This window comes from Podarcis liolepis (genome assembly GCF_965112155.1).
Source record: "Podarcis liolepis genome assembly, chromosome: 9".
NCBI lineage: Eukaryota > Metazoa > Chordata > Lepidosauria > Squamata > Lacertidae > Podarcis > Podarcis liolepis.
The window spans coordinates 45451990-45470462 of record NC_139564.1 but is presented as its reverse complement, the minus strand read 5'-3'; the positions used below and the strand labels follow the sequence as shown (position 1 = coordinate 45470462).

Here is an 18473-nt window from a genome sequence, read left to right as displayed (position 1 = left end):
GTCTGCTTGCACAACGCTTAGGTGGAGGCTAGGCAATCTTGATCTACTTTGCAGGGTCATCCCATTAACCATTTGTTCATCTCGTACTTTACTGTACCTTTCACAGTTCACTTCCCCCATGATAAAAAGTCAGTTGTTATTTTTAAGTGGCTTTGTTGCACTGGGGTGAAAGATGGCTTTAATCCGCTTTAATCGTGTAAAGCTACATTTCTTGTATATCTTTAAATCCCTCCCACAAACTAGTAGCAGTCTGGAGACACCCCCAGAGATTAGAGTGTGGAGGGGTTGTTGTTTTAACATAGGGCAGAGCTCCATCTGTTCTATGGAAGCCTCATATCAGAGAGAAGCAGGTTAGTGGTACCAATTGCCTTAACTCGCCTTCCCAGATCGCTCCTGAACTCTCTGGAACTCCTCTGTCTCTCTACAGCAGAGCTTTCCAAACTTTTCATGTTGGTGACACACTTTTTAGACATGCATCATTTCACGACACAGTTAATTCTTGTTTCACTAGCAAACCGGAGGTTAAACTACAGTGGTACCTCAGGTTAAGTACTTAATTTGTTCCGGAGTTCCGTACTTAACCTGAAACTGTTCTTAACCTGAAGCACCACTTCAGCCAATGGGGCCTCCTGCTGCCGCTGCACCTCCGGAGCCCGATTTCTGTTCTTATCCTGAAGCAAAGTTCTTAACCTGAAGCACTATTTCTGGCTTAGTGGAGTGTGTAACCTGAAGCGTATGTAACCTGAAGCATATGTAATGCGAGGTACCACTGTAATTCTTTTCCAGCATTTGTGCGACACACCTACACACTGCAGACGACACAATAACGTGTCATGACACACAGTTTGGAAAGCTCTGCTCTACAGACTTCCTTCCTTTCAAATCCCTACTCCCATGGTGCCTGTTCCCACCCAACTTCTCAAATTCTCACAAAACCACCATGTGGCTTAGGGGGTTATCTTTTCGGGCAGTGTAAGTAGCAATGTATAGCTTTAAGGGGGGGCACAGATCTACATAAAAGAAACCTATGCTAATTTATTCATATACAGTGGTACCTCAGAATACAAACACCTCAGGTTACAAACACTTCGGGTTACAGGCTCCACTAACCCAGAAGTAGTACCTTGGGTTGAGAACTCAGGATAAGAACAGAAATCATGCAGTGGCTGCTCGGCGGCAGCAGGAGGCCCCAATAGCTAAAGTGGTACCTCAGGTTAAGAACAGTTTCAGGTTAAGTACGGACCTCCAGAACGAATTAAGTTTATAACCAGAGGTACCACTGTAGATTAACATGTTAAAAGAAGTTAAATAGAAGTGCATTTCACCATAGTGCAGGTATTGGAATCTTTGACCCTCCAGATGTTACCCTCCAACTACAACTCCCATCATCCTTGGCCATTGGGCATGCTTGCTAGGGCTGATAGGAGATGCAGTTCAGCAATATCTGGAGAGCCAAAGGTTCCTCACCCTTCCCATTGTGGCTAAGAAATACTGTGACCAGGTGACTTGACCATCTGCTATCCAGGTGCTAAATGTGAACTAGGAACTGCAGGCATCTTCCTCTGGTTTTTAGCCTTTAAAACTGGTGTGGACTGGATAGTCCTTCAGATAAAAGACTCCCACAATACAAGTATTGAACTTTGGGAGATTCAGCACACACAAAAGGAAGCATTTCTTCACACAGTGCATAAACTATGGAATTTGCTACTGCAAGTTGTTGTGATGGCCACCAACTTGGACAACTTTAGGAAGATTATACAACCACACGGAGGATAAGTATATTATGGCTAGCATTGTTAGAAAAATCTTCGTTGTTTTTAAAATATATGTTTCTGTTGTGAGTCGTGGGATCAGGCAGAGCCAATGGAAGAAATTTACCGAACCGTATTTCATTATGAAATTCTATTTATATCTACTTACTGATTATCAACAACCTAAGCCACAATCTGTTTTGCTTCGAACTATTCCAGTACTGAAAGATGATGGCCTCACATATTACGGTTTGCATAGTATTCCTGGATCACTAACAAAATAAATCCAAATTGACAGGCTTTGTAGGACAGTATTTATCTCTAGGTTGTCAGGAAAAGTAATTTCATTTCTTATGATTCATTTCATTTATATTTTAGTGTATTAGCTGGATACATTATTGATCTTTGCTCCATCCAATTTTGGCTTCACCATAAAGACAAAAATTTGATCTCAAAAAAAAAGTCGTTTCTGCCTCATTGTCTAATAGAAATGCTGCTGATAGCTAGAGTATACAGAGCCTGAAGTAAAAGACAGCAATTATAGTGAACCTAAAATGGATCTCTCGAATGGGGGTTGGGGGAAGCAGTGCTTATATATTTGGTAGAAAATGGTGAAACTGAATATTATGACTTAAAGGTCCTGGCCCTTACTTTTGGCACAAACCTTTGCAACTGGATGTTTTCTTTTCCTGATACAGTCAAAGTTGCCTACATTTGATGTTGTTGTTGTTGTTTAGTCGTTTAGTCGTGTCCGACTCTTCGTGACCCCATGGACCAGAGCACGCCAGGCACTTCTGTCTTCCACTGCCTCCCGCAGTTTGGTCAAACTCATGCTGGTAGCTTCGAGAACACTATCCATCCATCTCGTCCTCTGTCGTCCCCTTCTCCTTGTGCCCTCCATCTTTCCCAACATCAGGGTCTTTTCCAGGGAGTCTTCTCTTCTCATGAGGTGGCCAAAGTATTGGAGCCTCAGCTTCACAATCTGTCCTTCCAGTGAGCACTCAGGGCTGATTTCCTTAAGAATGGAAAGGTTTGATCTTCTTGCAGTCCACGGGAGTCTCAAGAGTCTCCTCCAGCACCATAATTCAAAAGCATCAATTCTTCGGCGATCAGCCTTCTTGATGGTCCAGCTCTCACTTCATACATCACTACTGGGAAAACCATGGCTTTAACTATGCAGACCTTTGTTGGCAAGGTGATGTCTCTGCTTTTTAAGATGCTGTCTAGGTTTGCCATCGCCTTTCTCCCAAGGAGCAGGTGTCTTTTAATTTCGTGACTGCTGTCACCATCTGCAGTGATCATGGAGCCCAAAAAAGTAAAATCTCTCACTGCCTCCATTTCTTCCCCTTCTATTTGCCAGGAGGTGATGGGCCCAGTGGCCATGGTCTTCGTTTTTTTAATGTTGAGCTTCAGACCATATTTTGCGCTCTCCTCTTTCACCCTCATTAAAAGGTTCTTTAATTCCTCCTCGCTTTCTGCCATCAAGGTTGTGTCATCTGCATATCTGAGGTTGTTGATATTTCTTCCGGCGATCTTAATTCTGGCTTGGGATTCATCCAGCCCAGCCTTTCGCATGATGAATTCTGCATATAAGTTAAATAAGCAGGGAGACAATATACAGCCTTGCCGTACTCCTTTCCCAATTTTGAACCAATCAGTTGTTCCATATCCAGTTCTAACTGTAGCTTCTTGTCCCACATAGAGATTTCTCAGGAGACAGATGAGGTGATCAGGCACTCCCATTTCTTTAAGAATTTGCCATAGTTTGCTGTGGTCGACACAGTCAAAGGCTTTTGCATAGTCAATGAAGCAGAAGTAGATGTCTTTCTGGAACTCTCTAGCTTTCTCCATAATCCAGCGCATGTTTGCAATTTGGTCTCTGGTTCCTCTGCCTCTTCTAAATCCAGCTTGCACTTCTGGGAGTTCTCGGTCCACATACTGCTTGAGCCTTCCTTGTAGAATTTTAAGCATAACCTTGCTAGCGTGTGAAATGAGTGCAATTGTGCGGTAGTTGGAGCATTCTTTGGCACTTCCCTTCTTTGGGATTGGGATGTAGACTGATCTTCTCCAATCCTCTGGCCACTGCTGAGTTTTCCAAACTTGCTGGCATATTGAGTGTAGCACCTTAACAACATCATCTTTTAAAATTTTAAATAGTTCAGCTGGAATACCATCACTTCCACTGGCCTTGTTATTTGCAGTGCTTTCTAAGGCCCATTTGACTTCACTCTCCAGGATGTCTGGCTCAAGGTCAGCAACCACACTACCTGGGGTGTACGAGCCATCCATATCTTTCTGGTATAATTCCTCTGTGTATTCTTTCCACCTCTTCTTGATGTCTTCTGCTTCTGTTAGGTCCTTACCACTTTTGTCCTTTATTATGGTAATCTTTGTACGAAATGTTCCTTTCATATCTCCAGTTTTCTTGAACAGATCTCTGGTTCTTCCCATTCTGTTGTTTTCCTCTATTTCTTTGCATTGCTCGTTTAAGAAGGCCTTCTTGTCTCTCCTTGCTATTTTTTGGAAATCTGCATTCAATTTCCTGTATCTTTCACTATCTCCCTCGCATTTTGCTTGCCTGCTGTAATGGTTCTAGGGGTTGCTCGTGCGTAAGTTGCCGCCACTCCTGGCTAGGTTACCTGGTTGAACCCTTTCTGTCTGGACAGCCTCTAGCTTTATTCTTGCCATCTCATTTTTGACCACATCCAACTTACCCAGGTTCATGGTTCTTACATTCCAGGTACCTATGCAATATTTTTCTTTACAGCATTGGACTTTCCTTTCGCTTCCAGGCATATCCACAACTGAGCATCCTTTCGGCTTTGGCCCAGCCGCTTCATCAGCTCTGGATCTACTTGTACTTGTCCTCTGCTCTTCCCCAGTAGCATGTTGGACACCTTCCGACCTGAGGGGCTCATCTTCCAGCGTCATAACTTTTATATGCCTGTTGTCTTTGTCCATGCAGTTTTCTTGGCAGGGATACTGGAGTGGCTTGCCGGTTCCGCCTCCAGGTGGATCACGTTTGGTCAAAACTCTCCACTATGACCTGTTCATCTTGGGTGCCCTGCTCGGCACAGTTCATAGTTTCTCTGAGTTCTTCAAGCCCCTTCGCCACGACAAGGCAGTGATCCATGAAGGGCCTACATTTGATATAAAATGTCAAATATGACTGAACCAGTCACACAAGGGAATGCTCATCATCTCTGTAGTAATGCTGTGAAGGTTTCAGCCGCACCACGAAGACTGGAGGTGAAATGAAAAGAGGACAAGCTGCAGCAATTCTATTTGCAATCTCAAAACTAAGAGAGATAATTGATTACCCTGGCATTTCCTGAAAGTTTGCAGCTCATAGCAATAATCCAAAGAAACATGTGTCCTTTGCTTCTCTAAACAGAATCCTGTATGCAAAAACACGGAGAATTTCAGAAACCAGTTTGTGGTATTTATTTACTTTATAATAATAAATGTAATTTATATTTATGTTTCTATTCCATCTTTCCCCCAGGGAGATCAAAGTGACATACATAGTTCTCTCTCCCCACCATTTGGTCCTCACAACAACCCTGGGAGGTAGGTTAGGTTGCAAGATGATGGCGCAAAGTCTCCAAGTCAGCTTTATGGCCAAAGGGGGATTTGAATCCCAGGAACTGAAGTCCTAGTCCAGGACTATAACCACTATACCACACTGCCTGTCACGTTGCATAATGGGGGAAGTCCCACTGGATGCACAGAAGCCCTTGAGCATGTCAAAAGTTAGTGTCTGGATTGTGACCCATGTGCTCTACAAGCTAGAACAGTGTTTTGCTTTTCACTCCAAAAAATATAACTTCTGTTCTATCCACTAACCATTCTCTAGGAATCACCTCCCAAAGCCTTTGCCATGACAAACTGATCAGTTAAAACACAAATTAGAGAGAAGCAAACGGAAGAATCGAGGGCAGGTAGACACAACACAATCATTACCAAATGCTGCTGCCTTTTCAGCTTGCTGTAAGTTTTTGAGTGGTTTGTTATATTTATTATTATTTAATATATTTGTATACTGCTTAAAACAAAACAACAAATGCAACATTATATATATATATATATATATAATCAATGAAACTGAGAAACTACAGTATGAGCAATGACAATGTTAAGTGCTCAAAGGAGACTATGAAAAAGGACATACTTTAGTGTAAATGCTCTCTAGACAAATAGCTCAATATGTGGTGAAATGTTCCTGACTGTAGCTCTTTATATTGCATATGAGGTATCGAACAACTGATGGCTCCTCCTGGGTGGGTGGAATCATTTATATGAAAAACTAGTGCGTCACATTACCCGAAAATTACTAAATTTGTTTCTCTGACAAATTCAATGGGTGATAAGTTCAGTTGGCCTTCAAAAATCACTTTAAAACCCTTCCAATTTGTGCTAAATTTTAGTTACCATGGTTGCAAAAATGATCCCATGCGCATTTAATTGGAACATAAGAACAACTCGCAGGATCAGGCCAACCAGTTTCTCATTTGAAACTGACAAGCAGAACCTGAACGCAAGAGCACTCTGCCCATCTGGGATGCCCAGAAATTGGTATTTCAGGTGCCTATCACCTCTAATAGTGGTGGTAAAACATAGCCATCATGGCTAGTAGAATAGAATATAATCACAGAGTTGAAAAAGACCATGAGAGTCATCTAGTCCAACCCCCTGCAATGCAGGAATATTTTGCCCAATGTAGGACTCGAACGCACGACCCTGAGATTAAGCATCTCATGCTCAACCAACTTAAGCAACTTTCCTGTTAGGTTTAGGTAACAGTATCCAGTGGGCTTAATCATATACAAAGCTGATAAAGTTATTTTAAGTGTTATACTTAATCATAAACCAAGCTGCATTTTAGCAGAGGCTCTTTCCAAGAGCCCAGAGAGTTGCAACCCCCTGTTGAAATTAGGCTTGGAAGATGCCATCTTTAGTCAAGAAGAGGCTTGTTTGCAAGCCTAATCATAGGGTGGGACCATCTCTCCTCACATGAACTGACCCAGACCCTGCAATCCTCATCTGAGGCTCTGCTTCATAGGCCTCCTCCATGAGAGGTCCAGAGGGTGGCAGCCTGAGAACAGGTGTTTTCTACAGTGGCTTCCCATTTGTTGAACGCTCTCCCAGGGAGGTTCGCCATTATACATCCTCTCTAACAAGCCTTTGGCTGATTGATACAGCATTTTAAATGTGCGGGGTGGTTTTTTGGGGGCGTTGTTTTGATTTGATTGGTTTTTGTTCTCTTTATTTTCTTCTTTTATCCTGTATTTTTATCATGTGAACTGCCCTAAGATCTTCAGATGAAGGGGGCTATATAAACTGAATGAATGAATTTATGATTCACTGCATTTATATCCTACCTTTCTCTCCAAGGAGCTGAGGGTAGTGTACATGGTTCTCCTCCTCACTGAAACCCCACTGCAACATGTGTTTAGGCCGAGAGGCAGTGACTGGCCCAAGGTCATCCAGTGAGGTTCAAGGCTGAGAGGGTTTTGAACGCTGGTCTCCCAGTCCTAGTCGTATTTCAGGGAGAGTGGAAAGTTGCAGCATCATGTGGTGCCCAGCAACAGTTCTGCTGGTTTGCAAATGAGCCCACAGACCCCAAAAGAGTGGCAACCCTACTTTATTTTGATTTTGTATTGAGTGTTGGTCTGTACTTCCAAATGAGCTGACTTAGACATTTAAAATCGAGCACTTATATTTAAAATCGAGCATTTATATAATAATCACTCAGATGCTATCATAGTTGATAGGATTTTATTTTTTAAAAAAATAATAATAATCTAGCTTGGAAATCGAGCAAGCATTTCTATGAGGCATGTATGAAGGCTAAGCATTTATGCATTCTGAAAACAAGTAGCAGACACCTATCAAGAAAATAACTGGAGGTAGTTAATGGAAATGCCAGAGATATTTTTTCTCTTCCTGGAAATATCAAGAAAATCATTGCTTTTTTTAAAAAAAAGATTGTAAGTTAACATACTATCTTTCAGGGCTGCAAAAAAATATTATGTGTCAGGTGTATGAAAATATTAAAATGTACTGGGATTATTTATTTAATTAACCTTCCTCATCATGGATAAAATGGTTAAAGGAAGTTTAGTACGCACTCAGAACCGAGATAAAATAGCAGCCCTTTATTGTTTCCTTGAAGAAATAGGACACAGATTACTGAATTTCAGCATGGAAAAATATTTTCATTATTGCAAATGGGCCACGATGTACAAAGTCTATGGAAATTTAACACAACACGTCTAAATTTTAAAATTAAAAAAAATAGCGTCATTAGACCTTCAAGTCACAGGACCACTCGCTGTGCTCTTACACACACCTTGAAAGGCGAAAACAGCTTTTTCGCAGGTGGCTCTCATATGCTGTGCTGCACAGCAGAACCGCTAAAAGAGAACCCAATGAACAGCTAAAGATGACCATACACATGTTTCTCCTATTAAAGAACACCAGCTGGGTGCTGAGCGTTGCCTAGCACACGGCTCTGATACTGAATAAATGCTTAGTAGCACCAGCAGTCACATGACTCCAGGACTCTCTTGACTTTATAATGCTATAACACTTGTTCTCTTACCATCTATCACTTCCTTGCTGATGTCAAAGCAAGCCTTACATATGCACACATTTGTGAAGGCAATCTAACAATATCACATTCTATATACTCTGTATTTTGTTATTTCGCTAACTGCTAATGGCTCCTGACTGGAGTTAACCCTTCCAATGAAATTCAGCCTGGTAATAGCTCAGGCGGGACTCATTCCTTCCCATTTCACAAACTGCCTGCAGTGAAGCAATTACTATCAAATGGAATAAGCTGACACAATTCTGCTTGGAACTTGTCTTTTTACACACACACACACACACACACACACACACACACACACTCTCTCTTCCAAACTAAGGTGCATAGGCGACATCTAGCGGTCAAAGGGAACAAATAATTAGACCACAAATGGACCATCAGACACAATGCAAAATTACATTACTTATTTTAAGGTTAAGCAAGAGTGCAAAAACAGAGCATAGGAAGGCAACCTGAAATCTCCTGCAGAATTAGGTCACATACTATATGCCTTTAAAAGAACAGAAACGAAAACCGTTTTCGTATCACAGGACTTGACTGAGAGCCTGCTGGCACAGCACTGAAATTAAATCCTAAAAACTGCCTTGGGTAAAGTCTTGGCACATAATCCCTTTGAAAATTGGCAATTTTCTTTTCTCCCCCCCCCCCATCACTTTGGAACAAAAACTGAGGTGATAAAAATGCTTAATTCAAGTGAACACACATAAATACAGATGGTAGGAATGCCAGCTTTTTAACCTTTCATGCTCCACTCATTCTAAATGTTGAAACATTTAATAGCTTTCCCTTTGGGTTTTAGAGTGATCAGCTAACTGGATATCTGTTTTAAAGCGTACTGTACAGGTATTTTTTTAAACGTGTAAGGGAATTCAATTAAATAAAACACATTGCAAGCATCTTATAAAATGTATACTGTGACAAAAAATTACACCATCTGTTCTCGGGAAGCCAATAACGCTTATCTAGGCTGTTTGGGGACTGGGTGTGGTTCGACAATAGTGAAAGGCAGCACTCTGCACATGTTCAACAGCATGTCGGCGTACATTGATTCTTGCTAGTGAGCTTTAAGCAGCCGAAAGGAAAACTTTCCTTTTCCTGGTCCAGATCCAACTCTGCTGTTAATGTTCGGTGTGTTTTTTAGCGTGGTGTTAAATTTTAATTGGAAAGTATACAGAATGTGCGGGGGGGGGGGTTAATGAAGTCAAAGGGAGGAGCGGCTTCCTTCCCACCCACCCGCATTATTTGAGTTGGGGATATGTTGACGGTTCTTCGCGCCCATATCAAGGTCGGCTCCCTGGAAGCGAGCTTGCGCGCGTGCATGCCCAGAAGGGGAGCCAGGGACAAGGCCAGACAAGCGGCTTCTCGGCGTTGCAGGCCGCAGTTGGCGACGGAGAGGCGGGCCCCGAAAAGCCCGGCGGCGGCGGCAGCGCGGCGGCTCCTTCGTCAGGCACGCCAGGGCCCGGTTGGCAGCGGCGAGCATTGGCGGCGAAGGTTAGTATGGCGCCGGGCCGGGCAACTCGGCCGCGCTCCGCCGCTGCGCTTTGCCGGAGCTCCAGCTCTCCCTGCCGGCTGCACAACCGCGGAGCTGGCAGCCCCCTCTCGGGCCGAGCAGCAGCACATTGGAGAGCGAGGTTGGCGAGCGGACGCCCCTTGCGCGTCACGCAGATCCCAGACTTGCTGGATCCCGGACGCTTTGCAGCGGCGGCTGTTGGCGTTCTTGTTGCTGCTGCTAAACTAGCGCGGGGAAGCAAGCCAGCGCTGACGTTTCAACCTCTCCGCCGCCGCCTGTCAAGCTTCTGTTTACCCCTTGTGGGAATGCGACGGCGCGCGCTCTGCGCATGTTCAGAGACGCTCTTTTTAATCACGTGGACCATGCTTTCCGGGAGGGGATCCTGCAGCAGAGTCGGCACAGGGAGGAGGGGAAATGGTTAGAATGGGAAAGGAATGGGCAAGCGCGTCAAGGGAAAGTGGTGCACGTCAAGGGTCGTGGGTGTCTGGAGAAGGTCCCTTCTTAATAGCAGAGCATGCTTCTTCAGCTAAAAAGGATCACATAGCAGCTAATACCAAAAGGCCCTCTTCGAGAGCCTCTGGAACAGTGGTTTCCAACCTTTTTATGGTCATGCCCCACCTAGGTAAAGGTAAAGGGACCCCTGACCGTTAGGTCCAGTCGTGGCCGACTCTGGGGTTGGGGCGCTCATCTCGCTTTATTGGCCAAGGGAGCCGGCATACAGCTTCTGGGTCATGTGGCCAGCATGACTAAGCCGCTTCTAGCGAACCAGAACAGCACATAGAAACGCAATTTACCTTCCTGCTGGAGCAGTACATATTTATCTACTTGCACTTTGATGTGCTTTCGAACTGCTAGGTTGGCAGGAGCAGGGACTGAGCAATGGGAGCTCACCCCGTCGCGGGGATTCGAACCGCCGACCATCTGATCGGCAAGTCCTAGGCTCTGTGGTTTAACCCACAGTGCCACCCGCGTCTCTAAAATCCTGCTGCCCTGCACCCGTGACATGTAATACTTATTATTTTTTAAAAAAAGCAAACTCCTATTCACGTGGAAGAAGCCTAGAAGACCATTAACTTGGTCTAAACGTTCTCGAATTGCCCCCCTTAAAAATCAAATTGCCCCCCTGGGGGCAACCACAGCTCTAGAAAGTGCAAGGTGAAACAGAGTCCTGCTGGGATGTTTTCTGCCCTCAAAATCCAAACTTATAGCCAAGCAACCCTGTGTGCCCCACAGTCACATTTACAGAGGCTTCCTGAAGTCTTTCTGCTTGCCCATCACAGGTGCGGATGCTACAGCCAGTCACAAACATCAGTATGACAAACAGGTACCATTCTTCACAATGTGGGGTACATAGGCATACTGGAGTCTCGTACACCTGCCAGTAACCTGTAGTTATGCTGCTCTTAGAGCCTTCTAGACAGGTGTGGGGTGGTGCCCCTCATCGGTTTCAGACACCACATAATGTTGACATAAAAATGGCAGCCTGTATTTTTCCCTTAATCCAGATTTACCTTTTCTGGAAAAGCCCACTACCGTTAAAAAAGAAGAAGAAGCTATTGCTAACACCCCGTTTGCAAAAGTAAGCCTCTGCCTGGAAGCATTCCTGGTCTCTCCACGCATATCTACTATTACAGGGATCAAGGAATCGCAGTCTAAAATGGGTGTACCTAGGGGTTGGTTAGGTTGGCCCCCACCAAGGATGTTAAAATTTCACCTCTCCACTCTGGCTCCGTCACAGCAGCCTTGTGGGGCCTCCTCTCCAGTCAGATGGCGCTACTAGCTCCTTGCCAAGGTTGCAAAGGAGCCTAGGTACACCTGTGGTCTAAACTACCAAAGTAGGGATACTTTGGAGGGACTTCCTCACTATACATGCACCAGGTTTAAACCTCTAGGAAACAAGAAGCTGCATGCCTTCAAACTGATCAGTAGATTTCCAGTACAAAACTACTTGGAACAGTTTTTTTTTCAAGTGTCAGTATCAGTCTTGTGAATACATTCCCTTTCTCTCTTGCTTGTTCTGTGTGAACACAGTTGTTTTTTTTTCCATGCCAGCTTCCCACACAAACCTGTTTGTCAACTCTAAATAGGAAGGATGCAAAATTAGATAATACAGTCCTTCTGTATGGTAACAAGTCTTGGATTATTGTGGGTGGAGGTGGGGATACTCTCTTTGCAGCATCGTTGCTATATGGAAGATCATTTGCTGCTGCAGTGAATAATGAAATGAGGATTTTAATTCCCGCCCCTCAACATAAATACGTAGAATAATTTTTATGTACAAAGGAAAAATGTTCAGCAAGGAGATGGAGCATAAAGAACTACTTCCATAAAATTGTTTGCAATTTGTAAAGCAGATAGTAGAACATAACTGTGTTTTTTCAGCTGATACAGACTTATTTTCTATGAATTCAATAAAAGAGACCGCTCAGTATCCAAGCACTTTTGAATCTTTTGATTCTCTCAGCACATGCATGCACACGGATTCATTGTTACATTTTAACTAAATGGATCCTGGTTTATTTTTACAAAAGGGAAGCTTCAAACATTAGGTTAAGTATTTTTTGCTAGAATATGTGGTTGTGTTGAAGGTAGAAAGCTAGGAAATTGGGAGGGGAAATCAGTTTGGCTGCAGTGCTGTTCACACCTGGAACTTACTCCCATTGAACTTTGTAGGACAGACTTCTGAGTAGACAGGCATAACACTGTTTGAAAACATTTTGAAAGACTGTTTTCTGTTGTTCTTTCTCTAGACAGGATCTTTTCTTCCGGTCTGATGTGCTGAGACATTCCCATGACTGCTTGCAGTGTGGATATATACAGCTAAAGAAACAAAGGCGGGTTCTTGTAAAGATTGCACAGTTGTCATGCCTCTAAGACTGTTTTATCTTTGTTTCTGCCTAGAAGTAATGGGGGAAATGAAGGTCGCAGTTATCCCTCAACTGCTTTCAGATGGATAAAATAGAAAGAAGCAGAACATGCAGTTTCTATCACCTGTCCTCTACCTTCTCAATTCACTGATAAAACTCTGATTTACTTACTTTAAAGCGGGGCTGAATTGTGACTTAACTGAGATCTGGTTCATGTAAGAGATCTGAGCATGCAGCAAATTCAAAGCCAATTACTTCTGACTTTGTGGGAAAGCTTCCATTTAATTACAGCCGGATCAATTCTCAGTGTTTGATGAAGCGAACAGACAAAAATATCAGTCGCGTGTTGAAAAATTGATCTAACCGCAAGAGAAAAGCAATTGGACAATGACTCTGTTGCACAGCCAATTAAAGTGTAGTTTGACTTTTCTGTGTGCTGATAACCAATTTGGGGGTTGTGTGGCTCATCTTTAAGACACTGACCAAGTAGTGGTGTTTGTAGAACTGACTAGACTTTTGAAGAATTAACCATAGAAAGAGGAGAGAATATTATACTAATCAGTGCAATACTACCAAGTAATATGCCACCCTATTTATCCCTCATGCGGAAGGAAACTTTGATATTGAAAACAGGCCCATCTGTTTACCAGCAATTCAGGGGATTTGAGAGATCTATTGTCTTTGCGTAGCTTCAGATGTTTGGGGGCAGGAAATGGGAGAGCCATAGATGCATCATGTAGGTTCAGCTTTGGACCTTCTAAACAAGCATGAGAAAGGAAGGCAAAACCCTTGCTTTTTAAGAACGTATAAATTCGCCACTCTTAAATCAACCTTTCCTTTGTGTAGTATTGTTAACCGATTTTTGCTAATTTTATCTAACACTGCTTTACTCTCATGTGTTTCCAATGCAGCTGAGCACAAAGGGCAAGATCCAGCTCACGTCAAGCACCTTTAAGACACATCTACTTCAGTTGGAGTGTTTTGGTATGTTTATGCTATGACAGCTACCCTTTCCCTTATCAGTACAAGCCACATAGTGGCATGAGAATATTTAGGAATTTTGAATAAACAGAACTAAGCTAAAGATCTATTACCTGTATGGCTTCCCCCTTTTTCTTTCATAGTCAGGCAAACCTCAATAAGCAAAGCTAATCAGATCAGCTTATACAGAAATAGTGCATTACATATCAATGTCCCACTGGCAAAACTAGTGCCATAGATTTTGTCAGTGCTCTTTTAGAGTGTTTATTGTGATGTTTTTAAATAGCATAATAAAAAAACCTGTTTCTTTTTATTGCTTTGTATTTTAACCATTGTCCAGTTTATCTGGAGGCCAAGTCCGGTGCTTGACGATTTAGGCATGAATTACTCACGATTCATTACTGCAGTCAGTGCTGCAAGAACAGCATCTCCGATAAGGCTCCTCAGTAAGTACATACTTGGTCGCTTGAACCAGAACCTCTGATTTTCCTCAGGTTGTTCGTATGATTTTGTGGTAGGTAGCCCTATAGGTGTAGAAAGCAAGAACCCAGCCTAGCTGAGTTGGGGGAGCTCCATGCCACTTTATGTGGGCAGCATATAAATGAGCTCACTAAACTATCAGCCTATGTGGTTTGACACCACAGGTATGCAAAGCAATAACAGAAGGCCCAACAGAGGCACCTATATGCCCTAAACAATGCTCTGCGCCAGCTTTTCCCAACCTGGGGGCCCTGCAGCTGCTCAACTCCAACTCCCATCAGCCCCAGCCAGCACTGAGAGTTGTAGTCCAAAACAGCTGAGAGGGCCCCAGGTTGCGAAAGGCTGCTCTGCGTTATCAAAGGATCATTTTACAGTGTTGGAAGAGACCTGGTCCAACCCACTACTCAGTTCAGGTTCTGCAACACAGGACGCAGCTGCAGCATTCCTACAACCACCCAACCACTGCTCAGCACCTCCAGCAAGGAGCCCATTACTTCCTCTGTCCCGCTGTTGTATGGCTTTTACCTTTAGGAAGTCTGCTTCTGTATACAGTGGTACCTTGGATTACAGACACTTCAGGTTATAGACTCCACTAACCCAGAAATAGTACCTCGGGTTAAGAACTTTGCTTCAGGATGAGAACAGAAATCGTGCGGCGGCAGCGAGAGGCCCCATTATCTAAAGTGGGACCTCAGGTTAAGAACAGTTTCAGGTTAAGAACGGACCTCCAGAACGAATTAAGTTCTTAACCCGAGGTACCACTGTAACCAGTTGCTGAGAATAGTTGGTGGGCAGAGTGCTGTTGCACTCATGCCTTGGTTGCTGACTTCCTGAAAACATCTGGTTGGCCACTGTGAGAACAGGAAGTTGGACTTGATGGGCCATTGGCCCGAATCAGCAGACTCTTCTGACGTTCTCCTGCTCCTTAGCCCAAATCTGTATCCCTACAGTTTTCAACGATTGGTTGCCCTTCAGAGCAGCAGGGACCAAGTCTGTTCCATCTCCTGCAAGGCAGTTCCTTATATATTTGGAGACTGCTGCCATCGCCTTCACCTGCTCTTCTCCTCGCGATAAACATATACCCAGCTGTTTCATTGGTTGCTCACAGGACTTGGCTTCCTGATCCCCCACCCATGGAAGCTCGAATAACACTCTCTTTTCTGAATTGTTCCCCCACCCACCACTAGGGAGAGGTCATGGCTCATTCACACACTTCATATGCAGAAGGCCCCAGATTTCTGCTAATGTTTGTAGAGGTTTCTTTTAGATTTGAATGAGCTTCTTGGTTATACAGTTTTTCCATTTTTCTGCATTTTACTTTTGTTTCCTGCCCAGACAGCTCGGGATAGAGTATGTAGGAAATCTAAATAAATAAAATGAGTAGGTGGTTAAATGGAGGAGGGAGTTAAAAGGAAGTATCTGCTGATACAGGATCTTCAGTTTCATTCTTCTCTTTTTGCTTTTCTTTTACTTTAGCTGAATTGATGCAGAGGTCTCCTCCATCGCTGATTTCTCTGGCTGGAGGGGCACCAAACCCTAATACTTTCCCCTTCAAAACTGCTAGCATTACCATTGGAGATGGAACAACAGTTGAAATTGGGGAAGACTTGATGAAGAGAGCTCTCCAGTATTCAGCCTCTGCGGGGTATTTTACAGATTTCGTGGATCCAAGTAGCATTTTTGAAATAGCAATAAGAGGGTTGCAAATAAATCCTGGCCAGAGAGACACAGTGTCCCATGCTCCTTTGTGCAAGTGCACAGAGTACCACCACAGGAACCCTCTTCTCTGTTGCTGGTGAAAATTTATACTAGTAGCAAGGGAACAGGGAAGCTTTTATGGAAGTGGCAGCTCTATGGGTAGGCCTTGGATAGGGTGTCCCTTGCACCTGAAGCAGCAGCAGGCTGTAAGACAGTGGTGGCTAACATTTCTGGCCAGGCAGCTGCATCCATTCTTGTTCTTCCTCTCCTAATTGCTCGAGGCAAAAATATTTTCAACCAAGATCTAAAGTTAGATCAATAAAGGATGAGAATCTTGAAAGGGGACATGTAATACATTATTATGAGGAGCTTATTGATGCAACGATTTGAAAGAGAAATGTTTGCTTAGCATTCCAGAGCTATTATCCTGGCTGAAGGATTTGCAGAAGAATCTTCACAACCCTCCAACTGTTGAGTATCAGCCTGAAAAGGGGCAAATGGAGTTGTGTGTCACCACCGGCAGTCAAGAAGGGTTGAGTAAAGTAAGACAAAAGCAATATATGTTGAAGGTTATGATAATTATTCCCTGTTTTCCTCAATGCGGTGCATTGTTACCTTGCATTGCAAAGATTCAACTACTGGCTGACAGATAAAACACACTAATATTGACATAATATCTTAGGATCCATACAGATGTACTTTTAATATGGTGTCAGCATAGTTCTTACCTCCTAAACGGTTAACTCAGCTTTACCTGAATTCTTATCTTCTAAGGATTCCTTTGCTAACTGAGGTTGCAGTCCTAACTCCACTTACTGGGGGCAAGCCCAGGTGAATCCAACAGGACTTAATTCTGAGTAGGCATGCTTAGGATCGCACTGTGGGAAGTCTGCCATGCCACTTCTCCAGAGCTCTAGCTGAAGAAGATTAGATACATCTGACAAGAACAACTTGCATGTTTTCACAAGCAGGACAAATAGGACCTTTGGTGTGTGTGACTTGCATCTGGAAAATAGCACCGAGGGAAGTTTAAGTTCCCTTCTCCAGCACCATGACCCTGTTCCAGTTTTTGCCTGCTCCCTCCCTCCAGATCACGGGTCTCCTTCATCTCCTCTAATTTGGTCCTTGTGATTTGTTAACATTAGTGATTTTAATAGAGATTTTATTATTTTTCTCATTGGTTTTTTTTTTGGGGGGGGGGGGTAAGCCATCTTGAACTTCTTTGAAAATTAGGAAAGGCTCCATTTTCAGAAATCCTAAAGGCAAGAGAAGAAGAACCAAAAGCAGCCAAACTGCTACATCTTTTGCTGGGAATAGTTCCTCTTCAGCTCAGTATCAGCCTGCCTGTTTAATCCAAGCTGCTCTGTTCTCAGGGCTGGCCCTACCATGAAGGTGGCATTTTAGGTGGAAAATATTGCAGGGCAGCAAGCCCTGTGTTGTGTGCATGTGCTGTGCAACTTGTCCTGCAGCCACTTAACTAAGCCACTGCCTTGGGGTGCACTGGAGGATGTTGAAATAAGTTTCAGTGGTCCACTGAGCTTTTGAACCTCGAATGGGACTGGGAGGAGGCAATTTCTCACCCTTTCCTTCAGGCAGCAAAATGTCTTGGGTCAGCCCTGTCTGTCCTCCTCTTGACTCCATCCAGGCTTACAAACACCCAGGCAGAGGAGGAGGAGGAGGAGAACAGTGATGGTGGCTGCAAGTACCCAAGTTAAGAACATCACCAGCATCATTTCTTACATGTAAAAGCACCAAAAATGTCCCAGGCACATCTGTAGTTAGATATAAGTACACAAGCCCCGTTCTCAGGAGGCTGTTCCCATTCCACATTGCTGTTTTTAGAGTAGAATTGCTGCATTTGACATCATAATCTATGGAGTTTTGAAACTGACAAAATTGTTCTTCATTAATTGTTCTTTATTAATAGGTTGCATGTAATTAATTGTTCTTTATTAATAGGTTGCATGTAATTACTGAACATGTACTGCTTTGGCCAACGACCTGTGAAACAGGCAAAGTACACCATGAAATGAGCATTCTGTGCAATATAAATAAGGAGCTGCTTTCTGGCTTTTCGGTCCATTTTGTTGCCACTTATATTCTTATATTCTTAGGAGCACAAAATTGGACTGTGATAGCACAGTTGAGTAGGACTTTATGTGCCATAACTTTGCTATCCATTTAATTAGCATTCATTTGTAATGTGTTATGCAAGGTTGTTGGGTTTTTTCCTGGCCTGGACATTATTGAAAGGGTGAATGTATATTTTTGAGGGTTCCCCCCCCTCCACAAATTTAGCCATAATTCACCCAACAAACAGTTCTCTACTTCCTATAATCCTTTTTTCCATCTTAGAAACAACTTTGGTCTACAAAATAGCTAACTCTTTACTACCATAAGGCACTTTCTGAAGAAGTAGAGAGAAATATTAATGGTACACAGAAAGTCTTGCAATAATATATGTTATATATTTTAAACATGTAGGTATTTGAAATGCTGATTAATCCTGGAGACACGGTCCTTTTAGATGCGCCCACCTATCCCGGGACACTGGCAGCTGTGAGTATTCCATC

The 18473-nt window shown here is 43.4% G+C and overlaps 1 protein-coding gene across 1 annotated transcript in view; it reads left to right on the top strand.

Moving 5' to 3' along the window:
* The first annotated feature begins 9702 nt into the window (after positions 1 to 9702).
* The window catches only part of AADAT (aminoadipate aminotransferase), an 84224-nt gene continuing 75453 nt past the window's right edge, over positions 9703 to 18473 (top strand). The window contains exons 1-6 of the mRNA XM_083460421.1: positions 9703 to 9855; positions 13653 to 13725; positions 14063 to 14168; positions 15679 to 15847; positions 16310 to 16442; positions 18385 to 18459. Of these exons, the coding sequence (XP_083316547.1) occupies positions 14102 to 14168; positions 15679 to 15847; positions 16310 to 16442; positions 18385 to 18459 (444 nt within the window). The 5' untranslated portion in view covers positions 9703 to 9855; positions 13653 to 13725; positions 14063 to 14101. The remainder of the gene's footprint in view (positions 9856 to 13652; positions 13726 to 14062; positions 14169 to 15678; positions 15848 to 16309; positions 16443 to 18384; positions 18460 to 18473) is intronic.